We start from the raw sequence: 27997 nt of genomic DNA, 5'->3' as shown, positions 1-27997 counted from the left end.
CTCTTCCTGTAAGGCTACAAATAAAACCAGTTGGCATGTTAAAATGTATAGAATTAACAAATAAAAATTGGAAAATTAGGATCACTTTGCATTGTTACTGCAATTTTTTCACTCAACAAGCTCCAACTCAAACTGACAATCATTCATGTAATAAATCAGAACACCAAACATGTACAATCAGATTTTATTTACATCCTGAAATCACTCTGCATTTTCCCACATGCTGTCACTAAGAGACATCTGTTTTGTATAAAAACTTGGTCTTACAGTCCCGAGAGCTTGACAGAAGTTTGCTTGTACTACGCAGGACCACCAGAGCAGCTGCACTTGTTGAAGCTTCTATGGCGGTTGAAGTCATTTAAGGATAATCAAAACTTATATTGTAGAATAATTTAATTTGCATGCTTTTAGAAACAAGAATGTTTTCACCAGCTTTTACAAATAAACAGTATAAAGCAGCTATATTTATGTTAAAAACATTTTCCTTCTTACAGTACTTACATTTTAGCTGGACTGAAATATCAGTATTTATAGCAATTTCAACTACCTGTCTTCTAAAGACTCTTCTACATTTTTAATGTCTTTTTGTTTCCACAGATTTCCAAGCACAATCCCTATGAAGAGCAGAACGCCTACAGTACGATTTGAAGCAAATTTCTTCCAACAGTCTTCAGGTTTGTCTATGTCCAAACTGTAAATCTGCAGAAGCACAGTATAACATTATAGCATTATTATTCTACAGACTCATAAATATTTGACACATCACAAAAAGACACCAAAAGGTTTGTAACTTCAAAAACTGAATCTCAAATTCTAAAGCATACTGTTGTCTCCACAAGAAACCGGAACAGTCTGTGCTTACAAAGGATTTTTTGCGTAACTGGCATCTATGTTTACTTGGCAGTTTTATTCAACATACTGCAGAAAAGTCAAGGATCATACATGAACCTGATTCCTGGACCCTCTCAAAGAAGGACCATATAAACAGCCTGGATACTGGTGTGTCTGGTTTCACATTTTAAAATGTAAAAATATCTGGGCATGTAAATAAGTCCTTTTGAGATCTTCCTCAGTAGCTTGCCACATAATTCCACACTGGGAACTTCAAATAAAAATAACCGCCCCCCCCAAACCTGCCTGCACCTTTAAATCTCTGCTGCCAGGTGTTGCTCTGTGTTTAAGTAAAGACAAGGCACTGTAGAGCCAGCAGTGAATCAAGCCAACTGGAATGCACAGGAAGGTGCCCAGCCCTGCCTCATCACACAGTGCCGGTGTAGTCCAGTCACTCTTAGCCATGTCTGTTCAACCCTCTTGCAAAAAAAGAACCAGGACACCTGTAACAACGGCTAGAAGCAAAGCTTGCCCAGCTTGGCAGCTGTCTGCTGTGAGTCACAACTAAAGGTGAAAAAACCCCACACAGTACAACAAGAGCAAAATTACTGGACAAATATTCCCAGAAACAAAACTTGGTGCAAAAGTCTCGAAAAGGATGGCAAGAGGAAATGTTAAGCAAAATAAATGAAAGAAATACCCCGCCAAAACCTCAAACCCTGCAACTCAGCCTTTGAAGAAGTCAGAATATATCAGACTAATCGAAGTGAAACTTTTGCTAGGAAATCTGTTCTTCTGCCATTTGCAGCTGTAGAGAGGTGACGGGGCTAGGTTCTCATCAAATAATCTGAAACATTGTCCACAAGCTTCTAAAACATTTTATCCACGCCCTTGAAAATGTGCCAGCCCCTCAAGCACAGGGAGCTGAAACCACTGAACTGAACTGAGAAATAAAACCCAATAGCAGCCAAACCATGAGATATACCTTCAGAAATGCAAAGCAAATACAAGATGTTATTTTTCTACCACTGAACTTCTTGAGTGGGATAGAAATTTGACACGTTCATGACCCAAATTCCTCTGTCTCAGGCACAAATCTAATCAATTCAGGAAAACCTAACCCTCATGAGGCTTACTCAGCTTTCTAAACTCAGTTAGGTAAGCACACTCAGAAATCTAGATCAAAAAGCATGACAACGTTTAGAAGGCATGAATATTAAAATAGTCACTCAAAAGGAAACTACTCTGTGGTACACAGAACAACACTGCTCTCGTGACTTTGGCAATCTAGAAAATTTGTGTACACTCTTCACCATTTACATTCAATAGGTCTGCATTCTCATTTATAAACCCCCTCCCCTGCAGGGAATTGTGCCAAAACTACAAGGTAAAGCCTCTCTGACAATTCAAACTGTACATGATTATGTAGCGGAACATAGTACTCTTTCACTCATAAATCTCCAAGAACAACCGCTATGAAAAGCAGTGGCTGACAAGTACCAGACTACACCATCATAAGAATTCTCTTACCCAGAGGTTTGTTAATATCCATCACCTGCACAAGCTCCCCCCATTAAAGTGTAATGTAAGTCTAATGTGCTTTACAAAGTTCCATGTTAACCACACACTTAACTTCTCAGACTATTGACGGTTTTACTACTTGCTCAAACCTCTTTGCTATCACTCACCTATCAAGACCAGCAATGAATGACCTGTCACTGAAAGGCTGGGCAACACAGTTGCTACGATTCAGAAAGAACAGGGTAACAAGATCGTGCGTGTTTCCTTTACTGACACAGTTGATTTCTTTCTTTCTGCTATTCATTAAGATTTCTAAATTAACACAAGACTGAACTGGATTGTTCTCTGCTATAAAAAGAACTGTGAATTAGAACAGTCGATTACCATGAAATTATAATATTAACATCTGCTACAGGTGGTAGTGAACAAGCCACAGAAAATTTTGTTAAACTGTCAGATCACAGACTGAAGCTCCAGACCACAGTACTGTATAATTATTTAGATGTAAAATTAACCACCTCTGAGAGACAGAACATGCAATATTCGTATTCATATAGCTACTGTATAGCTGTGTCCTTGATAGTGTAGACCACAAAATCTTTTAAAGCAAGTGAACAATCATAACATACATCAATTGCTGTCTCAGATCATATGTGCCAGACATTGCAAGAGCTGCATCAGAAGAGTAAAAACTGCACAGTCTTGCAGGACATGGAGGAGGATCTAGCTGCAGCTGCTACTGGAAGCAAGAAGAAAACTGCTCCCTTGAGATCACAGCTTAACGTGAGGCAGTTCTTTTGGACAGGAACAGACTGAAAACCAGTGCTCTACAGTATGTGGACCACTGGAGGTCTCTCCAAACAAAAGGTCTGCAAAAGGCACTTAAAAGAAGCAATCTTATTGTCAAAAGACTTCAGTTCTCTTTACAGGGTTATTTTTTTTAAGTAGTTGGCAAATTGATGGGGGTAGAAAATCACTACGATTTCTTATCAAGAATTTTCACATGGAAAAAATATAAATAAATCCATCAAACCTGGTGCACTAGGTGAGCACCTATGGCAGCCACAGCTGAGTAATACGGGAATGTCTGGTTACAATTCATTCCTGCCACGCACAAACTCAGGAGCATTGCAAGGCTGAAGCCACTGAGCCACTGCTTCGTATCCTCCTTGAACTGCAAGGCTGTTGACTTCACACCAATAATGATATCATCCCTCTTATCCTGGAATGGAAGGATGAATTAGTAAAAAATCCACAATCCAACTGCCAGTTCATAAGGAAAACAAAAAGGGCTTTGCTTAAGTTTCTAACATTTCTTATTAGGAAACCAATTTAAGTCCATTTGTAGGTCTCTAAATTAAAACTTAATTTAGGAGGTTGGTCCTTAAAGCTGCTTTAGTAGCTAAGAGCCAATACCAATACCAAAGTTATTTACACAATGCAAATGCATAGGCACATAAAGTTCATTATACTTCCAGCTTTCTGTCTGGTATGTAAAACATTTGCAAACAGCAATAAAAGGTCCAGGGGCTGGGGTTTCCTTGATGCTGTTTTAGCTCAGCTGAGGGTGAAGAGCGGCAGCGGGTTAGTACTGCTGCTTGACAACAAAGTTGTAAATTAAACACACGAACATACACAGACACTTGAAATTTCCCACTGTTACTCTACCTGGTGTGCATAAATGGTATCGTATAGCAGCGTCCACATTACTCCAGCTAAGTACAAGGGCAAACACACAGACCACTCACATGACCCTTTGATGGCAGACCAGCCAAGAAGGGCTCCCCAATTAAATGTAAGCCCTAAAAACATAAAGAGAGTAAAAAAAAAAAAGTTACAAGATTGCCAGGAGCAATCTGAATTACATGTATAGAAATAAATATTGTTTGAGTGTTCATCAGCAGCTTTTTATAAAATACTGGCGTCTCTATTTTTCTACCACTTATTTTCAGGCAGGTAATAAATTCAAGTATTTGACATTATATACTATGGACCTACAAGAAGAAATGGTTACAGCCACACGTTTTTCCCTCAGTTTAAATTTGGTTTCATTAGCATAGGGAAATATTTGCACAGAACTATGCCCGTGTACTCAAACAACGGGTCTAAAGTTAAAATGCTTAGATGTCAGTAAAACAAAAGATGTCAGTATAAGTGACTGCAAGAGTGCACAGCAGCCTACTATGGTACTTCAAGTCTGAAAATGACAATGTTGGCTGAAAAAGCTGAAGGCAGCTGGAATGTGAAGGCTAAGATACAAAGATATGTTTTAGTAGCTCATCCTGAAATACAAGCACCATCCATTTCTGCACGGGAGGTACTTTAGAGGTTGAAGACTGAAATGCAGGACAAATGTATGCTTAACAAAGATTTCAAGAGCACCCTGAAACTAAAGCTGATTCTCAAATGACAAATACTTCTTTCCTTCCTCCCTTTCTCCCTCCCTTCATTTTGCCAAAGGAAGGAACTGATTTTTAACAAAGAAAATCCCTAACCCAAACATCAACTCTTGTGTTATAAATTCTTTTAAGAAGCTTCTAGCACAGCAAACCTTTGTTTATAAGGTAATTTTACTTTAATAAAAAGTTATAAAAAACCAGATTGCTTTCTTCAAGTAATTGAAAAAGTTCAATTACTTATTTGTAGAAGAAGAAAAAAATAGTAAAAATATTTCCAGCTTACCCAAAACTAACTGCGGCCAGTATGTTATTCTCTTCATCAGAGGGTAGGTGATCACGAGAGACAAAGAGGCTGCCCCCAGAATGATACTGTAAAAAGTACCAAGACGTTTATTGTTTGCCAGTCTAAAGATTACAAGATATTGTGCAGCATTACAGGAGCCATACATACTACTGAACTAATTCTTTTACCGTTAAACACAATTCCATGTCTAACAGCCTCCTCTGTCTGCACCCAAGCACAGATTTTCAACAGAAAAGGTGTTAACTCTGGACCCATAATAAAATTTTAAATAAAAGGTAACTCATACATCACCTATAGTAGTTCAGACACAGGAGCACACAAAGCGCCAAGCTAAGCTGTCCCCCAAGAAAAATGAAGGACTGAAAAATGGAGATTTCTCCAGCTGCCAGGGGCCTACTTGCAGTCCTCGCAACCTAAAAATTGAAATAATCATATTAATACCAAATCCAACATAAAACATTCTAATGTATCTTAAAATGAGAAGTCACACCATTGGCATATAAGCACAAAAATAAACAGAAACAGGTCACAGAATGTATGAGATGGGGTTCCTTCAATGATACAAACCTAGCATGCCATCATGGTCATGAGCTGTTATTTCTAAACAGCAGCACTCATAATAGAAGCATGTAGGCTTTAAAAACTAGAGCAGAAATAAAGCGCCAATTGTGTGCAATGAGGCTGATTAGAAACACTGCAGATATCTCATATTGAAATTTTATTACTTTAGGGGGAAAAAAAAAAAATCAGACCTAAAAAGTTGTGAGCTAACTATCCCAAATTTGAGCAGTTCTTCTGTGTTTAAACGCACTGAAGTGATTATCATGCAAAATACCATAAAGTTGCAGGGCTCCTCTAGCACGCGTAACCATAGTTAATAACCATGAGAGGACAATTAATTTAATCCTAGTTGGGATACAATGGATTTTACAAAATACGTCTGGAACAGAAAATCATACGAGGCTAGCTGAAGGAAGAAAAAAATATCAGAAAAAAAGTTAATTTGCAATGTATGCTGAGTTACTTGCCAAAGGTGACCACTGCCAAAGGAAAAAAAAAAGACAAAAGTTTTGCACGTTGATGAAAATGGTGTAAAGTCCATTCAAAGAAGTTCGAAAGCCAACTTTTTATAGAATGCTACATATGTATAAAGTGTTCTGCATATGCTTTAATAATGTGAATGTAAATAAACTCTTTTAGTTTGTTCTCTGCCCCCCATTCAGGTTATGTTAAACGTCAAATACTGCTTCTGCAGGTTAAACATGCCTTTAATGTATTTGCGACCAATTCCACTGCACATCATAACCAAACACAGGATGTTCCATTTAAAGAAAAGAAAACATTTACCAAATAATCTGTAACATAAAATCTAAACCCCCAAACCACCATCGCCAACACAAGCCAACACCCTGCTGTTGGTCTGGCCTCTATCGCACTTATTTTGAAGATACCCTCTTAAGGTACGTAAGAAAGAGCTGCAATGAGAATTTTTAAAACTTTGTATCTAACCACATCCCATCAATGCATAAAGGAATTCATTCCATTGAAAACGCCACCTTACTAATCACACCCACCCCACCCTGTCAAATACTTTTAGCGTATGTAGATGTTGATAACCTCTGAACCCTAAACCATGCAAAGCTGCCACAAAACCTGTACTGATCCATCGCCTTCCCAACTGCACAAATACAACAGAGCTGTAAGAACTTCACGTATTGGACTGGCTCATTAACCTGTCTCTTGCCAGTACCAAAAACCAAACCCCAAAACCAGAGGAATAATATAGGAACAGAAAACAAGACAAACAAACAGTGACGCATCACCAGGATGCTCCCCCTCCAAGCCTGCACCAGTGCACATTCCAACATCTGACGCGGGGCACTGCCTTCTGCTCATTTCCCTCTTCTGAACAAAAAGGAGATGAAAAATACAACATAACAGAAGAGGATTAGCTGAGGGTTGGGCATGATACACTTAACAGCCATGAGGAAATTAACAATATTCAAGAAAAACCTGCTCCTGAAAATTAAAAAAAAAATAAAATACGTGGTTCTTGGGTAGATTGCAACTAGCAAGTGTAGCAAAAAAGTGTTATTCTGCTCTGTCATGCAAAGCAAAGTTGAAAAATAAACTTGCTCAAGTACTATGTACAGCTGACAACAAATAATTGTTGACAATTGCTGACAAAAATTGTTGAAAAAAATAATTATCTTACACAGAGGTTAATACTCTAGAAGACTTATTATAGTCCTAGACAGAGAAATGTTATACAAAATAAACAGATTTCTACTATTCTAGGAGGAAACATAGACAAATTAATTGCATGCATATCTGACAGAAACATGGAGGAATTTCTGAGCCTGGAGCCTGAAGCCCTTGCACTCAGCAAGGGCCCACCGGTGATGCTGGAAATGAGCAGACATTGACTTGGTTAATCAACCAGCAAACCACTTCCTGAGGTCCCTGCAAGCCCACGGCGGTTTCTCTACCTTTTTGTCATAGTCGCGATCCCACATGTCATTGATGGTGCAACCGGCTCCGCGCATCAGCACCGCCCCGACACCGAACAGGGCCAGCATGTGCCAGTCCGGCAGGCAGCCCGGCCCGGCCGCCAAGGCGATGCTCCAGGTGCACGGCAGGTACAGCAGCCACGTCCCTGAGGGGGGACACAACGCGGGTGGGGCGAGGCGGGCAACGACGGGGGGGGGGACACGACACACAACCCGGGTGGGGCGAGGGGGGCAACTAGAGGGGGTTGGGATGGGGGTGGGGGAGGGGGGGACAAGGCAGCCTGGCTCAGCCACCAAGGCGATGCTCCAGGTGCACGGCAGGTACCGCAGCCACGTCCCTGAGGGGGAACACAACCCGGGTGGGGCGAGGGGGGCAACGAGAGGTGGGGGGGCACGGGGCAGAGGGCAGCTCGCTGCCGAGCGACGGCACGGCCGAACCGACGCGCTCTCTGGCGAACCGCTCTGCCCGAGCCCAGCGAGCGTGTGGCCGGGGAGCGGTGCGACGGCCACCGCCCCCGGACCCCCCGGTTCTCGCCCGCTGGCGCCTGCATCGCCATGGTTACCGCGTCGCCACGGCTATGGCGCCGCCCCGCCCCGCTCACCGGTGGGCTGGTGCAGCCGCATGAGGCGCAAGTAGGGCCGCAGCGGGCCCGGCGCGGCGCGCACCAGCTCGGCCGCCGAAAAGCTGAGCGGCCGCGGGGGCCCCGGCGGCGCGGAGGGGCGGCGCAGCGGCGGGGCGGCGGCGGCGAGGGGCAGGCGGGCGGCGCGGAGGCCGGGGGCGCCCCGGCAGAGCCGCGCCAGTAGCGCCGCCATCTTGCCGCCGCGCGGCCGCGCTTCCGGCGGGGCGGTGTCACGTGGCGCCGCGCATGCGCAGCGTCCCCCTCGCTGCCGGGGCCGCGGCGCCGGGGGTCCCCGCTCCCTGTCCCTGGGGCGGGCCGGCGCCGCCGCCCCTCGCCCGGCTGGCGTGTGCGGGCCGCTGCCTCGCTCCCGGGAGCCGAAACTGCGGGCGAGGCGGGGCGGCGCCCGCTCCCCGTCGGCCGCAGGGCGCGGCCCTGGGGGCGGCAGCCGTGTCACCGGCAGCCGCGTCACCGGCCGTGGGCGTCCAGCAGCGCGCACTGACGGCGCGCCCCAGCGCCACCGACGGCTGAGCAGCCGGGCAAAACCCGCACAGGTTTAGTAACTCTCTAGTCTCCACTTAGGGTAGCTCAGCATCTCGCTGACAGCGTGTGTGCTGGTGTTACTGCTAAATTTCTTCAGCCTTGCATGCTATTTGCCGAAATCCCAGAAGTGACTGTATGTCATCAAACATGCCATCTACAAGACATAGGTGTTCATACGTCAGCATGTGTCTCATCACCCAATCCTCTCCAGACTGCTGTTAATAAAAATTTCTGACTTCGTGTACAGCCTTCGGATCTCTGTCATCGTTCACTCAGCACTCCCACCGTCTTACGCGAGTTACTGCATAAACCCGGCAGGGAGGGGAGCTCTGGACAGGGCCCTGAAAACTTTGTCTTGCACGGCATTGTTTCAGTAATAAAATATCCCCACATTGGCTGCTGAAATACTTCTTGGAGAATTCAGTGGCTCCGCAGCATTATCACTTCTGCCTTAGTTTTACACTTCCTTCACCTTGAACAACTGACAAAAACCCAAAGGGAATTAAAAAAACCCAACATGGTAAGTGACTTTGGCATCTTTCCATTCGCTGTTACAATGAGTGCTCTGCAGCAGTAAAACCATTCCCACAGGACCATAAAAGAAACAGTTGCTCAACTCTAATAAAGTGTAACTAATACTTTCTTTTGTGACCTTGGCTTTCTCACAATGAGGGTGTCAGTCGTGGAGGACTTTATTTCAGTACAGATGAGTGTCCAAACCACATGTGGACAGTGCATCCTGGAGGGCAGCAAGCAAGTCCCTGCAACGCCTGCCCACAGCCTTTCTTTTCTGCTGTCTCTGGGAATTCCAGTTTTACCAGGTGGGTGCTCCTGAGCAGACACTGTGGGTGTGTTGGTGGGTTTTTTTTTTTTTTAATGTGTGGTCTGGTGAGCAAACTCTGGATGACCTGCAGACAATTTTAAAGGAGCTCATGAAAGTAAAGCAGAAAAGCAAACTGTCACTAATTTATATTCATTATAAAGTGTTCTGGCCCCTCACTTTAAAAAAAAAAAAAAAAAAAAAAAAAAGAGAGAATAGCACATTTCAGACTTCGGAAAATCACCAAAAGCTATCAAGACCCCACTGTCTTGTTCGAGACATATCTGAGTGGCTAGTCAAATTGCCCCTGATTCTAAAGGATTATCAGTTTCCTTACTTTCACATATGTTAATGATCCCCTGTATAAAGGTGTCACGATGCAATTTATTCCACCTTCCAGGAACTGATTTACTGTAAATGCAAGGTGAGCAATCCAAGCTCCAGAGCAAAAAATGCAAAAGTAAATTGGATCGTGTGCAAGATATAATTGTCGTCCCTGGTCTCAGATAAGTATATTGATGTTCAAGGTTGAGACCTCAAGGTTTACAACATCCACAGAGAAAAAAAAGCCCTTGAGATAAGGTACCCATGGGGCAGGCGTGCCTGATGCAGGCAGATCCTGTGAGGGTGGTTTGCCTCTGTTTCTGACCATGCCTGTCTCATTGTGCTGGGATCCAGTGTCTCATCTCCCATGCTCATCTCCCTCCTGCTTTGTTTGCACAGAGCTAACAGTAGCTATGAGCTTAATGTACAACACTTCGTAAAGAGAAGCCATCTGGGTGTATGCAGAGCTTTTTAAGTTGAAAGCGGTTACTTGAGCTGTAAATCAGATCTCTCGCCACCCCATAATACGAGGAACCAGGCTGTGTGCTCAGAGGAGATGTGGCTGGGAGGTAAAGCCAGAGTAGCTGTCTTTTGCAGCCCCGACATCCCTGTACCCCTGCTAGTAGCTTCTTGTCATGGTTTAACCCCAGCCAGCAATTAAGTACCAACACACAGCTGCTCACTCGCTCCCTGGCCCCCCCCAGTGGGATGGGGAGGAAAATCTGAATAAAGGTAAAACTCATGGGGCAAGATAAGAACAATTTAATACTTGAAATAAAACAAAATTTAATAATAATAGTAATGAAAAGGGAGATAACAAAAAGAGAAAGAAGAAAACTCAAGAAAAACAAGTGATGCACAATACAGTTGCTCACCACCCAGCCAGTCCCCCTAGCAGCAAACAGCACCTCCTGGCCAGCTCCCCCCAGTTTACATACTGAGTGTGACATTCTATGGTATGGAATATCCCTTGGCTAGTTACAGGTCAGCTGTCCTGGCTCTGCTCCCCCCCAGCTTCTTGTGCCCGTCCTCAGCGGCACAGCATGGGAAACTGAAGACTCCCGAACTTGGGTAAACACTACTTAGCAACAACTAAAACACTGGTGTGTTATCAACATTATTCTCATACTAAATCCAAAACACAGCACTGCACCAGGTACTAGAAAGAAAAATCAACTATCCCAGCTAAAACAAGGACACTCCTGCATTCTGATCATCAGCCCATGTATTGTGTGCAAGTCAGGCAGTGGGATGGAGGGCTTCTGAACCAATGGCGATTGAAACACACCAACCTGGGTAGGATTTCTTTAATTTGTATTTACTTGGGTACTCTTGTTAGGAATCATGCAAAGTGCAGGTGATGTATGACCAAAAGAAAGGTAGGGTGTTGTGTGATAGCAGAATGCCAAAAAGGAATCTTAAAAGACCAGGGAGATTGCCAAAAGCTGGTATAAATCACTTTAATTAAAATCTTCAAATATAAGTCATAAGCATTGGAATGAACAAAATTGTTAGAAAAGGTCTAAAAAGAAGCTACCTGGCAAACAATAACTTTGATATTTTACTTGTAACTTTTATTATTGTTATAATAATATATTATTAACTTTATGTTGACTGTATGTAAGACTTTCCATTTTATGCTCTCTCTACTTCTTTTAGTGAATGTGGACAATGTAAACAAACAACCTTCTTTATTCTCATTCTGATCTATATTACCCCCTCATATGCAACCCTTCACAGAATGCATCTGCGCTGTGGATGCAAACACGCCTTCAACACACTGAACTTAAATATAACCTTTTTATTGTGCAATTTTTCATCATAGCTTCAAAAGTACATCTGTTTTTAAAGTGTTTTAATTTTAACTGTTCTTCCCCCTCCCCATGTTGTTGAAACCCCTGGTAGCTGGTAACATCCTTTTAAAGCTTAAAAAGGGAAATACAGTGGTGTGGTGGTGGCGTTTTTCCCTGCTGTGCTCAAAATATCTTAAGGCATTGACAGCGACATGGGTTATAATATTATCAAGAAAAGTAAATGCAAATAAACACGTGCAGGAGACCACAGGTATTCTCCGAGGCATTCTGCTCCCCTGCAGACAGGCAGCCCCTGTGCCAGAGGAAAGCAGCCAGCGGCACACCAAACCACAGCAAGGCAGGCGTGGGGAAGGCACAGTTGAGAAGAAAAGCCACCCACCACCAACACAGATTACTGGCCAAAATGGCTGTTTCCCCAGCAGGAGGGATGTCAGCCTGGCTGGGCAGGATTGTCCCCAGGATGCTCTAAGGCCACTGAGCTGATGGTCGAGGGGTGGGTGATGTGCTTAGTCTCCTTACTCTCCCATCTCCACGAGGGCAGAAGAGACCATAAGGCAGGACTTCGCCTGCAGATAGGTTCAGGGAAGTCCTTTCCAGCTGAACCACCTGCAGGGTGGTGAAGGTTGAGGAGTCACGAGCCCTCACTGTGCAGCCCACTGACCACAGAGGGTTTGCCAGGGCACTGGTGGGCTCCTCTCCTTTCCTCCTGTGGATGAAGCTTGTGAGGACAGAAGTAGCCCACCCTGCGGGAACAGCCTGTATTTCACGTGTGGAAAACTCGCCTTTGGAAAGCACGTGGCCACAGCTCCATCTTGTGACTCAACTCTCCCAACCTGGAAAAAAATTGCAGTGCTGCCCCAAATCCCATGGAGGACCTGGGTCCTCGGCAAGGTGCTTGGTTTCCCCTGCAGGCACCCTGACCTCAGTTTACTTTGTGCGTCCTTGCTTTCCACCTCGAGATGCCCTCAGCAACCACAACCCCTCCTCAGGCTTCCCCACAAGGCACAGGCAAAAATCACAGCTGTACAGCTAAAATAACCCCCCTGCTCACCCTTTCTGAAGGCAAGCCTTTGAAGGAACTTTCTTGCAGAAACAAAAGGGAGAGGGGAAGTTGCAGTTCCTGGCTGGCAGAGCCCCAAGTGCAGCGTGAGAAGCTGATGCAGCTCCACATGTGGTGTGGAGAAGGGCCCCATGCCCAAGCACAGTGACCTAGGCTGGACGGAGAGCAAAACCAGCCCCTGCCTGGGCTTGCTCTACCTGGATAATTCTTCAGGGAGCTTAATGAGCATCTTTAATGTACAAATTACCCAGCAGGTCCTTATGTCTTCCCCAGCCCACAACCATACCAGTGCCACCACATTTGCATCTCTTGCCAGAATTTAGTCTCGTGGTAGAAAAGTGAATTTCTAGGATTAAACTTCTCTACTAGCCAAGTGCTTTACATTTATACCGTGCACATGTATTAACCATTTAAATGCATGCAATAGCTTTGGCATTTTTGATAACGTAAAAGCCATAAGAGAAGGCTGGAAGGCCGAGTATGCTGCCAGGACCAAGGGGTTTTTCGATGAGCTCTGGCAGCGTTTTGTCATCCACCATCCGTAGCACACGGCCGTTCAGCTCAATGGACCTGGAGAGGGACAGAGAGACTGTTTGGGCAGCTGTGCTTTGTTTGCCATCAAACAGATTTCAACCTGAGTGTAAACACAAACTCAGCCCAATGCTAAACTAAACTTCCTTTGGGGGTTTATCACACACACGGCATCTGCAGCAGTCCCTCTGCAAGGAGTCCTTTAGAGTCGTAGCACACCAAGTTGAAAAGTACATGTTTCTTACTCTTCTAGTGAGGTTAACAGGCTTTGAAAAGTACAAAATTTCAATTGTTTTTTCTCTCCTGCAAATATTAGGGTATCTTCTATGCCCCCAGAGCAGATCCTTCCCATGCTGATGCATTAGTGGAAACAACAGGAGAAACCATACACAGCCTGAACACGTTGCTGTAAATCAGGAGCCAGCACCTGGGAAAGCAATATACCTGTGCTTGTGCAAAAGAAAACGGACTCCAGCAGCTGGTCCAGTGCCCCGAAGCCTGATAGGAAAAAGCTTCATGATTAACATCAAACAAGTGTCTTTCTACCTTAGCAAGCTTTCAGCAGCCTGATTTTAGGATACTTGATTCTACAGAAGTCAGACCTTACTGAAAAAAGCCCTAGATGACTGAAGAGTAACCGCTTCCCCCCACCCCCATCCTTGCAAACCGAACAAAGTGAGGTTTTGGAGGCCACGTAACCCACAACCTTTTCTACAGAGGCAGGAGGAATCACATGCTTACCTGGAAAGTATATTCTCTTTGCCATGAGGAAGTAAGAGGTACTGATCCACGTACTTGCTTGATAAGTAACTTGGTAGCTGCAAATGCTGGGTGACGTTGTAGAGGTTTAAGACAAACAGCGTCACATCCCCTTCTCTGTACTTTGGGCTGCAAGGCGAGAGAAGATGATGGTGAGGATCAGGAGAGAAAGAGGTTTCACAGAAATAGCGTGCATCCTCGTGCTGTCCCAGATTGCTTTTGTTGGCCTAGGGCTGGATGTGGGCTCAGTTTCTGGGATATTTTGGAGGCTTTCTGGAAGCTTACTGGAGGGCGTTCGTGCAGTGGAGGTAGACACGGAGCTTCCTCTCGTTGGCTCCTGCCAGGCTGACCTGCAGCACCTTGGTACCCACCAGCTTCTTGTAGAGCAGCGACAGCCAGTAGTCCTGGGAGGCACAAAACCACACATAAGCACTTGGGTACATCGTGCCAGGTACTTCACATGGTGCTTAATGCAATGTTCATTATTCTGATAATTTCAGGGTGGGGTTTTTTTCCCCCCAATAATTTTTTGCTTTACCAAGTTTTTCACCGTATCTATTTCAATTCCCACAAACAACATAGCTAAAGAGAAAACCCTGCCTCCAAGCTGCAGAACAGCTGTGTTTACAAGGTACCTTAGAATCATATTCCCATTCATATGCAAATCTCGGAGCATTTTCTGTGGCAAAGATGTTTGGACTTTGGAAACGCCCTTCTGCAGGGTACAGAGCACTTGCAGGTTGAATCCCAGGGGATGGGCTGCCCTTCCTGCAGGAGAGCTTGTGCCCAGCCCACAGGCACAGTGCCAGGAAGAAGCCCCCTCTTTTATGCCTTTCACTAACATCGTGCTTTTGAACAGGTTTCGGGAATAATTTCTGAACATCAGTTAAGAGTATATCCTGACACCCCAGGATGATGCCCGAGAGCAGGCTGATGCCCTGTGCAGACTCATTTTTTTTTCCAGGTCTCCTTTTTCCTGTATCTTGACCACTACTTTTCCTCTGTGAAGTCCATGACTGTACCAAAGAGCGCGTGTGCCGATGTGTTTTGGGACTAGGAGGCTGCAGGCAAGCTGCATTTTGCAGCATCGCTTCTTTGAGCACAGCCCCAGGGGAGGATGTGCTTCCAGCTGGTGCATTTTAGAGAGCTTCTCCCAGCTCGTCTGTTTGTCTTTGAGGTTTTCCTAGAAAGAAAACCATCGTGTTTCTCTCCTGACTCACCAACAAGCCTGGGGAAGTGACTTTTCCTACCGGCCCACACGCTCAGCCCCTCTGCAAGGAGGTGCAGCCTTCTGACACTGCTGTCCTTCATTTCCATGCTAATGAAAGCTGATGGACCTGGGTTCGGATTTCCCTGCCTCTAAAGCATTATTAACTTGATTAACAATAAATTAGTACTGCCCATAGGTGAGGAACAAGGCACATCCTTTCAGTCTAAATTAAACCTATTTTAAATGAGGGACTAAAAAGCCCAAAATGACAAGCCTGACAATGCAGACCCTGGGTATGGGGACCAGCTGAACAGGCAGGACAGAAACCCCTGGATGCTGGGTGTCCTCTCAGATGGTCTCTATGAGCCTGTGAAAATCACAACTTGGAATCAGAAAAATGAGAGGAAAGCTAAAAAGAAAGATGCTATCCTCTCGCCCCCAGGTTAAGTGCTACTAGAACAAATAAACATGCTGTACATGCAAGAACAACGAATAGTTCAAATAACAATGTTTAATTACAGCAGGATTTTATTTCCTAATAAATCCAACTATACTGAAAGCATGTTTTAATTTCATTATCCTTCCGCTACCACTGAAGGCTAAATACGCTCGTGACCTAAGAAATGCTTGTGTCTTGACTTAATGTTGGTTTGATTTTCATTTGGAATTCATTATAATACCTTGTATCACTTCTGTTTAAAATCTACTCATCATTCAGCTGAGGAGTACGCAAACCAACATAGTCTATCCAGAAAAGCCTTGTGAACTCCAGAACTGTCTGCATACAACTCACATTATAACCCAGAAATCAGCCTCTGCTGTGCTGAAGACCAGCTGCGTCCCTCCCACTGCAGTAAATATCTTGTATCTATATATAATACATGAACCCATGATGAAACGTGACCTAACTTTAGGTACAACCATGACTATCTTATGAAAAAAAAAAAAAAAAAAGGCACTGTTAAAATAGCTGACGTATCTCCACATGCCGTGCTGCCTGTGCAGAAATAGATGCAGCATTCAGGTGGGGTTGGTGGGGTTGCATACATACCGGTAAAGGCTCAAAGTTGGCATCCACCAAGTGATAGGTCCCTGCCCCAAAGAAAACCTGTCTCATCACCACGTCAATTCCCTGCCTGGCTGAAAGCCCAAGTTTGTCCAGCCACCTGCCAAAAGATGAGGCAAACAACACACAGATGAAATTTCTGACCTCAACTGTACCCCAGTGCCCCTCTCCAACCAGCTCAGGAAGCGGGAAAGCAAGAACTAGAGCATGATGCTGACTTCCTCAAAAATCACACAACTAATTTCAATTCAAATTTTGCATTGATTACCTTAAAAAAATCATTTCAGACCACGGAGGTCCAAGTTGGTGGGAACAGTTGCCCCACTCCCCTGTTTGCAGGTGGTGGGAACCAGGAGCAGAAGCTCCTGAACTGGCCATGGGCCTGAAGGCTGACAGAAACCATCACATCAATGACAAGGTTGCCTGCCACTACCAGGTTTTGACTTGCTAACACACCAGGCCCTGATGAAAAGATCATCATGCCTTACAGGAGAGGAAAAAAATACATTGCAATCATGTTTCTGGTTAATTTTTGAAGCGTGAACGACACATTCCCATGCAATTTTATCTCCCTGAAGCGATAAACTGATCAAAGTGCTAAGAAAACCTGAATTCTTTTATTTTAATAAAATGCTACTGAAGTCCTTGGAGAAAATAATTTTCATAACTAAATTTCCCTTTGCTTAGGCATCTCACAGTGGTCGAAGGATGACATGGGAAAAGGACACTCATCTCGTGAATGACTTTCTGTCCTCACAAAAGGATGGAGTTCGCATTGCAGATTCAAGGGCAGAAATACAACTTTTCCGTGCTTCTCATCCTCAGTTTCCCATAGGAATCTCCTATTACCTGGGTCTACATCAAACCTCAGGCATGAGGCGAGCATACTAGGAGCAGTGGGAAGGTTATGGTCCTCAACACTGCCTAGAGCATTGCCTGCGCTCCCTGGAAGCCCGACAGAGATGTTCCTCCTACAGGGCATGGACGCAACCCCCTTTAGTTGGTAAGGTGTGTAATTTCCACACACCTGTGACACAGTACTCACATAAAGCCAGCAATGTAAGTGTTGGACAGCCTGGGAGCTCCCCCTCCATAGGCAGAGCTTGTCTCTCCTAGCCAGACCTTCTTGTTGGGCACAGTCCCACCAACAATCTGGCCAGTGTGGCACAGGGAAGATGACAAAAAGACAACAGTTAAGTGTTTTGGCTACTGAAATAATGGGTAATCAAAATTTAATGCTTTAGCCAAATGCCTATGTATGATGTTTGCATTTAAGGGATGACACCAGCCGAGCCAGGATGTGTCACAAATTCTGATCAGAAGGACTAGAAGCAGATTTACTACCCCTCCCCTCCAAAAAAACACATCTATGCATGCAGAACAAGGCAAACCACTAAAAGACAGGTCCTGTAAATCTTCCTGTACTGAGTAGTGGTATACTGTAATTTACACTTCTCTCAGCATCTCGAAATACAAAGAAATTGGGGGGTGGGGAAGGCAATAAATTACATCCTTGAATAACGAGTACAACAATAAATAAGAATGTTGTACGTTTGTGATGTATCTGGCACCATGCTTGCTGCATGGCAAACTATTGAAGCTCATTTATTGTTAGTATTGGGGTTTTTTGTTGTTTTATTTTTAAACTTACAATGACAGCAGCACCCAAGCTTTGAGGATCCCTGGTTATTGCTAGTGAGAAATTGTACTGTATTCTGGATTCCCTGCCAACCTCCTGCAAACCGAACATGGGAATGACTGAACGGGACAAGGTACCTGCAGGACTTCATGTACAGCTGTGGCAAAGGTATCCAGCACTTCAGGGCTCAAGAAATCCTCCCTTGTTGCACTTCGTCCATTCACATAGTAACTTGAAACAGAAGAAAACCCCATAGCCAAAATTAAAGAAAAATACACCACTGGTACAAAACACCACCAGAAGTACTTGGTTGTTCGATAAATTTATCCATAGAGCTATTTCACTGTACAATTCTTTTTCCTTTTCTGTTTTCCAAATGTGTAGGTATGTTGCTTGTATTTAAGGGACCTATCAGGTATAATTACCTTGATGGAGGCAGGATATCACAAATTTTGATCAACCGAAGTAGTAGGGGTTTTTTGCATCTGCTCATTCAGAATGAGGAAACATCCCTGAATAAGAGGCAGCTTCTGTAAAATCTGCTCTTGGTGAGGAGTCTGACACTCCTATGTTATGACTTGCTTTACTGTATCAAGTTATATATAAAAAATATAGGTCCCAAATTCTGTCCCTCCGAGTATTTTGGCAATCTGGAGAGGAATGGGATGGAGGCACCTCTACAGGCTGAAGGTTGCCCTCCACATAAAGCAAAAGGGCTTTTACGTCTGGATTGTCTGAATAAAGAATGGGAAATTGGTATCCCTATGGTTTTTGCATTTCATCGAGCTATCACTCAGTCCTACCAGAAGCAGAAGTCTTCCAGCCACAAGAGGAAGCTAAAACCCGATAATCCTAAATTAGTAAAGAAAATAATGCATGCTTATTCAAAGCAAAGACAGACACAGGGCAAGAACAGCTCAGGAAGGGGAAAAGACACATTTTATGCCTTACTAACAGCTCAAAATACATAGATGAATCATATATGTATACATAGATACATAATATAAGCATGTGCATCTTTTCCCACTGTTACCTGTCTGCTGCATGTCACCGTGCTGCTTTCGAGCCCGTAAAGAAAACCAGAATCACATGGAAATCACTTTCAAACACGTGGAGCTCACAGCAGGTGCTCTGGGGCCAACTTACCCACTGCCCACCCGAGCACTCTAAAACTGCGGCTCTAAGCCACGGCACAAGAGAGAAGGGCTGGGACTGTGCCCATGCTGTTTGCGCTGCAGGTGGGATCTGAGGGGGAGGTACCCACACACAGCCCGAACTGACCTGGAGAGCAGACCTAAGGGAGCAGGAGAAGCTGCTAGCACTTCTCTACAGGTAGAGGTCAGGAGCCCTGCAAGGCTTTTTGTTTATATCAGACAGGCAAGAAACAAGGCAGCATGTAACGCATCAGCTAACTCGTCTTCTGTTGCATTTTTTACAAGGCGTTAGATGCATTTGCCAGCAGGGTCATTGGTGACACCCTGAGTTTGCTTTTAGGGAGCAAAGATTCCACTCAAGCAGATTTGGTCTTTCTAATGCCAAGAGCAGCAGCAGTGTCAGGCGTGCTGACTCTGTTTCAAAGCCCAGACCCTCACGAGTTGTTTAAAACCTTACATTAAAAACCCTTTGCTCTTGCATAAAATTCAGCAGAGAGATCTTTGCCAAGTAAGTCTGAGCTACCTTCTTTTCTTTTTATACAACACCCCCTTCTTCTCTTAAGAAAGTGCATTTTATTGGCAAGGGTTGGCAACTTGGAGCTTGGAGGCCACCAGGACCGCTGCTCAGATCTCACTAGCTTTTGGCACGTGTTGAAACACACCACGTGCAAAAAGGCTCAGCCACTGCAGAAACTCTTGTCACGTGGGAGAGCGCCGTGACCTACTCCCTTGTGCTCTTCTGAGAAGCAAAGCTGCCGTGCCATCTTTTTCTCCACATCCCACTGTCGTGTTTCCCAGTGCACATATTTAGCAAGCAAAATTACCACCTCGCACGTTTCGCATTCCCCACTGCCGTGCCTACATTACAAGCCCTCGCTGCTTCTGCATTTCTGTAACACGCTCCCTCAAATCATCTCTTATTCTGAGCAGAGGTGGTTATGGACAGGCACCCGAGGAACCACTGAAAGGGGTGTTTCACCCCCCTGCTTCCCGTTGAGATGTTCAAATCGACATTTTGTAAAGAAAACAGAGTGATGATGGTATCAGAGCAGTACTTACTGGTGCCACGTGACGGAGTCGATCACCTTCCCTCCCGATTTCAGGAAGCTGCAAGCAGAGGGAGTGCGATGGAGCATGGGGGGGTTACAGGGACTGGTGATGGGGGGGATGAATTAATGCTCGTGTAACACATGGAGATTTCTAGGGTGAAAAGCCCTTGTTAATGCAGCACTAGAGCCAGCACTCAGTCGAAAGGCATGTGGATTGCTGGAGTACTGCTAGCATCTTAGTTTAGGCTGAGCATTTAAGCCTTGAGCTTGTACATGCAGGTAAGATTTCAGTCATCCACAGTCAAAGAAAAAAAGTTCCATGTTCCTAATTTTAAGGGGATTAGTTCTCAAATAGACTGGATGTATCCATTGGTACATCCTTATTATTGGTTTGGAACAGAAAATCCTTGCCCAGATGCCTTCTCATGCCCCCTGCATCTGGGTGCAGATGAGCCACAGCTATCTCACACATGCCCACCGTGGGGGGTGTTGCTGGGACCCTCCACCCCTACCTTCTCAGCAGCCTCTGCGTGTGCTTTCGGGGCTGCCCAACATCAGGACCATAGAGCTTCGCGTGCTTGTAGAGGGTGTAGTTACTTAGAAGTTGGCGTAAGTGAATAAAATCTTGCCCCAGCTGGAAGCCGTCGATGTAGATGCCAGATTTCTTCCTGAAGCTGTTGGGCTCTGGGGAAGACACACGTGCATCATCACCCTGTTCTGGTTTCAGGGCACAAAGTAGGGCAGCTCATTCCATGTGGGGAGTGGCTTCCCCTACAGCTTCACGTGATCTGGCACGGTACAGGTGAGATATTTGAAGGTGATGAGCATGAAACTGAAAAGCCCCAAGTGATGGAGCGTGCTGCTCTCTGGCACTCTATCCCTGTCAGTCCCCATGGGTGACATCCTGCACCTCACAGGCCATCGTTCACCTCACCTCAGAGCCTTGGTAGAAGCAGAAAAATCATCTCAATTTGCTCATCTGTTGCACTTCCTGTGAAATCCCTCCTTGCAAATTAAGACCTTGATGTTTCCCAATAAAACAACACCTTGCCTTCATGGGCTGTCATGCAAAACATCCAAAGTTGCCAGCCCCTGCCCTGCAGTGGCACCTTTCCAGGTGACAGCTGGCCTGGCCCACAGGCTGGCTTTGCACTTACCGTTCCCAAGCTCCCAGGAGATGTTGTACCTCTGCGAGGCACAGTAGTCCAGCAGCGCCCGGGCATTTGAGCTGTCCCACTGCAAGCCACCTTTTCGCAGCAAGGCATTGAGGCCAAAAACCAGGTGAAACTTGGAGCAGACTGCAAAGCTGTAGAGAATATCCAGCGTATTTCCTGCACGGAGGAGAAAGAGGGGATGTTTATCTCAAGGTCACAGTATGCTGGCTGTGCTCTGGCCAAGCAACAATCTCCACTGCCTGTATTTATTTAGACTGGTGTTGCAGATGTGCCAAGCTCTCCCAGCTGGACAAAAGAGCCCAGACCTTACCGCACACCATCCTGCAAGGTACTGAGATCCTCCCAACGGCTGCAGCAGCTGAATACTATTAAATATGAGGTGGCAGACAGAAAAATATTCAAAGAATTTTTTTTCTATAAATGAATAAAATATTTCTTTTCCAGAGGTTTCAGCTCTGAACAGCCTATGACCCTTTTATTGCAGGGCAGAGAACTGCAGCCCCCTGGTTATAAACTGTAGCAGAAAAATCCATTGAAGCCTTACTTGTAATGGTGGTGTTTTTGTGCTTTTTCCAGTTATGCTCTGCAAGAATCAGCTTCTCCTGGCTGGGCCACTGGGCCAGCAGCAGCTGTTCCACAGCGGCAAACGCAGGCCTGGAGCCACAAGTCTCTGTAGGGCAGAAGAAGGTTGGTAGCAATTAAGCCCTTGTCTTCATAGCCAGGGTCCAGCATGCAAAGGGCTGCATCCCCCAGGAGAAAGCAGAACTGCTCGGTGCCAGTCACGTACTTCTGTGAAACACACCCCTGCTTTCACAATGTTAACCACATAGCTAATGTATATTTATGCATTGAGCCACCCTCTTTTTCTATATAATGTATATTTCCCGGCTTAAAGTGATGGATATGGGGGAGTGGGGGAAGACTGAGCTGTGCTTCTGGTGGTATCATGGTGGTCACCCCCCAATAAACTATTTTAGCTGGAGCACCATCCGGAAACCTTTGTTCCAGCGAGCTGACGAGGCCTGGGCTGCAGCGCCGAGGAGCAGATAAGCCACCCCAGCAGGCAGCGGTGCGGTGCATGGCCCGCCATGCTGCGGGCAGATACGGGGAAGCGCTTCCTGCACTGCGCGCCTCGCGTATGGCAAAGCGCTGGCTGCCCTGCACGGCTCCCATGGCAATGCCAGCAGGAGTCATAAGACACTTCGAAGAAAAAGCTCGTGTTTTTTTTCTTGGTATGCAAACCAGGAACGAGCCGTAACCAAAAAGGAAGGTGGAAGCTGGGGTTGCAGTCACCCAGATAGGAGACAGCCCCTCGGCAAAGTGGTGCAGGGGGAAAAGTACCACCTGACTTCAAACCCAGGTATCCCGGGTTGTACAGCGATGTACCGTTGCACTGTTGTGCTACGAACCACAGGAGTAGGTGGGAATTTTTTCATCTGAAACACCTCTAGAAGGGTTTTTGTGCTTTTGCTAAGTTTAAAGAGGGTATGGACACAGCAGGAAACCTGGCACACCAGAACAAAGCTCAAGCAGTTGGATGTGGTCTGGTTGGTTTGTTCTTGCCCTGTCAAACTGACAGGAGGGCAAGGCTGCACCCCCAGCCTAGCTTTGGCCAAGGTAGCAAAAACAGAGGCTCTGTTCTCATCAGATTACGCCTTCCATGCGTTACTTAATTTTCACAATGAAACCACAACTTTTGAGCTGACCTTGGCCACCTCCCAGGCAGTGGCGAAGCTTCCAAGGCTGCCGCAAAGAGTACAGGGCAGCAAAGGGGCAGATGCTGGGGCGGACATGCAGCCCTCTGCACGCTTCCTTGCTTTCCCACAGCTGGCACAGCTCCTCCCACAGACTGTGCTGAAGGTCCATGGATCTCCTCTGCATGGAGGAGAGCAATGGTGACCCCATGGAGGGCACTGCACTGCCACTGTGCCCTTGTGGCATCCCCAGCCTGCATCAAAGCCACCTCCTAAACCTGGGATGTTTTTTGAGTCTAACATATTGATGCCAGTTTTACCTTGCTCAGCCTGAAGTTCCCAGAGGATTTTTTCTTCCAAAGTTGAATCCTTGTTGGGATCAAAGATGAGAAAATCTGTCTCGGTGCCACCAAACCTCAGGAACCCTGGGGACAGGGCCGTTGCCAGGGCACGCAGTTTCGGATTGCTAAGGAAAGGATGTCAAGAAACAGAAAAACACTATATACATGCAGACAGTGGCTTCAGTATAGAGCTTAACATGGCCAGTGCCCAGAGGGACAGACTGCCGTAGGTGACCTGGGGCTACCTGGTAACCTCGGGGTGCTCCTGACCCCTCAGGGCACCTGTGCCCCAGCCCTCTGCACGGTGCAACAGAGATACTGCCAGCTAAGTGGGCCGGCAGGGCGGCAAGGGGAAGACATTCCCCAGGGAACATACTCATGGACAGGGAGCCAAATCCCAGGGGCAAAGTAAGGAAACACTTTAAAACAGTTTGGATTTGGTTGCTTTTTTTTTTTAATCCTAAGCATCCTTCTCCCCTAGATTCTTTGGGTTTGTTTCTACAGAACTGACATACTAGTCCTGCGAGAAGGCAAATGTAAGGCTGACTTGACATCATCAGTCCCGCAGCCGAAGCGATTGCTTTTGTACCCAACAGAGATTAGGAGCCCACGCTGGGGCAAGCATTAACTTTAGCAAAGCAGGTTTATAAAGCAAAAGCTATCTGCCTCGGCCACTCATGCACCCCATGCCAGATGTGCGGCACTGACAGCTGGCCTTTGCTGGGGGAAACCGCGACTCACACCAGTGCTATCTGCTCAGTGGTGACATGCAGTAGATTAGGGGCCACCAAGTACTTCCCGCTCCTTGCGGCAGTAGTGCAGTCAGGGCTGGAGGTGGGAGATGTGAGCACTCGCCAATAAAGCTGGCAGCAGCCTTCTCCCCACCTTGGTGAGAAGGAAAAGATGAAAGTGGTGGGAGGAAGGAAAACAGGACTGGAGAAATACCATGGAGATGAAGTATGGCATCAGAAAGATAAAAGGAAAGAATTAAGACAGCTTCCAAAAAAAAAAAAAAAAAAAAGAGGTAGAATCACAAGAAAGAAAAAAAAAAAAAAAAAAAGAAGAGGAAAAGCAGGGAAGAAGAGGCAAGAGTGAGGTCAGACCCAAAAGAACAGGCAGGGTACACCATCACTTGGCAGTCCAGTGCTGTTGAGCGTTACTCAAGGGGGAAACAAAAAGGCTTCATTTTTAGGATCTCTCGATCAGCTTCGATGGCGACAGGCCTTCCTCAGCATGTATTTCACTTAACGTGGACAGTGCCCCGGCAAACCTCTGCAAAGCTTGTCTGGGGGCTCAGATAATTTTTGTTTTGTGAAGCAGCAGGGATAACAGCCCCAGCCCTCAGCCTTACCACACGTAATCTTCCCGCTCAGCAGCTTCTTGTACCCCCCACCCCATTATTTTTTTTCTCCCTGCTTGCAAAGCAGCTCCTCTCCCAAGTTTATCCCCGCGCTGCTTCCAGCCCGGACCAGCTGAGCTGCGCCTCCCGCCCGGTCGCCCGCTCCCCGAGCGCCCGCGGCAGGTCCCGCAGCCCGGGACCCGGGTCGGGGGCTGGGGGCAGAAGCCCCCGGGGGGAGGTCCCCCCCTTCCCCCCCAGCTCGCCCCCTACCCTGCGTCTCCGGAGCGCCCCGGGAAGCGGCGCCTTCGCCAGCTCCCCGCCGGGATGCCCGGGCTCCATCTCCCCCACGGCTGCGGACCCCTCACGGCCTGCCGGGACCCCTACCCCGGCTCCGGAGGGTCTCTTCCGCCTGGCAGGACCCCCCACCCCCGGCTCCAGGGGACCCCTCCTGCCGCCCGCCTCCAGGACCCTTTTTTTCCTTTGGGCAAGGCCGGGGGGGGGGGGGGGGGGGGCAGGGGGCGGCTCACCTGAGCAAGGCGACGTAGCGCGGGTCCCGGGCGAGGCTGGCATCTAGGGTGAGGGAGAGGAAGGCCGGGCTCACCTTCCCCCGGGGGCTGCCCCGCAGCCCAAGCCGCAGCTCTGCCGCCCGCCGCCCCTCCGCCAGCGCCAGCAGCAGCGGCAGCAGCAGCAGCATCGGCGGCAGCAGCATCCTCGGCTCCGGCCGGCGGCACCACCCCCGCGGAGGGCGGGCCCGGCCGGGGGGCGCAGCCCTGGGCTCCTGGCCGGGCCGGGCGGGGGATCCCCCCAGCAGCCAGCACCGAGACCCTTCCGACCCTCTGAGGGGGCTTCGGGCCAGCGCAGCCCTGCTCCTCCAGCCTCCCCGCTGCGGGGACCGAGGTCAGCGCGGGGCCGCCTGAAGCCCGGGGTTACTCTCCCAACAGCCTCGCTACACCATGAACCTGGGTTTCCAGTCGGTTCCCCGGCTGCAGCGTCTGTGATGCTGGAGGAAGGTCTGAGCAGGCCACCAACCAACTCCTACAGCTTTCCACATTGCCCCCGCGACCCTGGGCAGCTGCGTGCAAAGCAAGTGGGCTGGGAGATTGCTACACACTGAACGGTGCTACTCAGGGGCGGGAGAGCAGCCTGACATCCCAGCCACGGGCCTTCCCTGCGGGAAACTGAGTCACAGCGGCAGGCAGCAAGTGCTGTCTGAGGCTGAAACCCACCGTCCCCACGCTGCAACACCGCTTCTTGATCACAGCCAACATGCAACTTGGAATCGCTGTCCCAAGAAAAAGACTCAAGCACACTCTGGGTCTGCCCCTGGGGTGCCCACTGCCGGGTCCAGCCTGTGCCGACACTCCTTTGGCAACAGCCTTGCCAGGGAGCCCTGTCTAGAGACAGCCACCTGCAGCCACAGCGCAGGAATTACTAGATACACACGCTATTGGAACATTTGCAGAGTTTTTAAAGAGACTTAATGTCACCGTTACATTTCCCATTCCACATCAGTTCATCCTGAAGCATCCGTATTTCTTACCAAGTTTGTTTTCAAAACACTTGTCTGCTGGAACACAACGCAGACGGTCAAACCCTTATCTGTTACTTCAAGCGCAGCAGTTCCCGGGGGTCAGGCCATTAACCAGTGTGGCTCCAGCGCTCGCCTGCCCGGCCCTTCCTGTTCCTGCTTGCTCTAGGTTTTGTACTATTAAGTAACTTGCCACCAGAACCAGAAGAACTAGTTTTGATTAACACATCCGTGGCTCTGCCAGAAAGGAAATGTCAGTGACATTCCTGACTGCCTCAGCATCTTAGTCAGTGTAATGCTTCCCATTTCAGGGGTACGCCACCAATTATATGCCTACGCCTGCAGGAAGGGCTGGGGTGACTATCTGCCAGAGGAGTAATTCATCCATCAGCAGATGGCTGGAGCACCACACAAACCACCCAGCCCCAGGAGAACTCAGGATTTCAGAACACTGCTCAGCATGTGACACATCATTGGTGCAAACCAGGCTAAGCTTGTCATGGCAGGTACAGAAGATGTTAATAGCTGTCAGGTAAGACACAGCCTAAGCACAGGTTTTTTCTGTTGGAATTCACCACTACTCCCTTAATTTTCTCAGTGTGCTTCTTTGGAGAGAGGCACTTTGAGGCACTTGCCAGTGGCCTGTATTTCTCACAGAGGCATGAGGTTTGTTTTTCAAACAGTCAATGCTACGTTTTGGATTCCATTGCTGCATGTGGATGTGGGTATGAAAGGTCTGTTATGCTTTTAGCAGCCCACAAAAACCCATAGCTGGAAAATAATGCCTTCTAGCATTGCTACCTGGAAGAGCTACAGGTATTAAATGGCAATTGGTAGCTTTTGCTTGGGCATTTCTCACATTGCATCACACCCATTTTTAAATATTGTGAAGTAGGGGACATCAATACAGAGGTATTTGGACTCTCACTGAAATTAGGGCAGAATTTGAGTGATGCCCTGTGAGCTACAAGGGGAGGGTGTAAGAACCAGGATTAGTCTTAAACTCACTTGCATGTTGTTTGAAGGCAGCTCTGCACCAGCACCCCATCCTGCCTGCCTTGTGGTATTCAAACACTTCAGTCATGCAGCTCCTGTCTGGCGGTTCTGCTTCTCCCACGCCAGTGACACCATTAGCACACTGTGCCAACTAGGTTTTTACAACTAGGAAGAACTAAAAATAAAACTTTCCAGGAATTTCAGCTGTCCAACAGCAGCGACACCATTGCTGTTGCTAACAGCAAGCACCCACTGCTGTTCCTGGGTAAGAACCAAGAACAAATATCATATCTCTCTCTTTTACCTGTGCATATTAAGGGAATTCAGAAGGGAAGAGCTGTCGGCACAAAAGGCAAACAATTCTTGTGACATAGCAGTGATTGGGTGGGTGAACAGAGCTGACCCATGTCAGAGCAGCACTTCATCTGTTTCTATATAAGAAGCCTCAGGAAGATGAATCTAAGACTAAGCAGATGCCAAGGGAAATCCAGAAGCTGTAAAAAACAGAGAGATGCCTATCAAGGTTTTTGTAAACTATCCTTATTCCCTGCTGGTCAAACCCCAGGCAGACCTTGTCCTGACACAGCACGCAGCTCTCAGCACTCCCAGATGGATTTATTTCTGAACCCAGCCGGTTATGAGACTCTGACTGCACACGCTCCATTTCCTCAGAGAAGGAAACAACACTTTGGGTCTAGCTTTTAGCAGTTCTCCTCGAAGTACACACAGCTTTTTGGATATTGCTAAAATACTTTGTTTCCACTGAGTCTACA

The 27997-nt window shown here is 47.0% G+C and overlaps 2 protein-coding genes across 2 annotated transcripts; both read right to left on the bottom strand.

Moving 5' to 3' along the window:
• Positions 1-170: 170 nt before the first annotated feature.
• Positions 171-8516, bottom strand: COQ2 (coenzyme Q2, polyprenyltransferase). The gene is made up of 7 exons (XM_080369600.1): positions 8168-8516; positions 7545-7711; positions 5347-5468; positions 5035-5120; positions 4021-4154; positions 3386-3574; positions 171-699 (listed from the first exon to the last, which is right to left on the bottom strand). Exons 1-7 carry the CDS (start codon positions 8376-8378, stop codon positions 544-546), a joined length of 1065 nt encoding a protein of 354 aa, XP_080225726.1. The 5' UTR covers positions 8379-8516; the 3' UTR covers positions 171-543.
• A 3027-nt stretch (positions 8517-11543) lies between these two features.
• Positions 11544-26403, bottom strand: HPSE (heparanase). The gene is made up of 12 exons (XM_080367317.1): positions 25228-26403; positions 23341-23486; positions 21871-21996; positions 21309-21482; positions 20664-20835; positions 20162-20209; positions 18086-18179; positions 17355-17461; positions 16295-16409; positions 14319-14437; positions 14016-14162; positions 11544-13313 (listed from the first exon to the last, which is right to left on the bottom strand). The coding sequence occupies exons 1-12, from the start codon at positions 25407-25409 to the stop codon at positions 13154-13156; spliced, it is 1590 nt and encodes a 529-aa protein (XP_080223443.1). The 5' UTR covers positions 25410-26403; the 3' UTR covers positions 11544-13153.
• Between the last annotated feature and the right edge of the window lie 1594 nt (positions 26404-27997).

This window comes from Falco punctatus (assembly GCF_963210335.1).
Source record: "Falco punctatus genome assembly, chromosome: 1".
NCBI classification, from domain to species: Eukaryota; Metazoa; Chordata; class Aves; order Falconiformes; family Falconidae; genus Falco; species Falco punctatus.
This window is presented reverse-complemented; position numbering and strand designations above follow the sequence as displayed.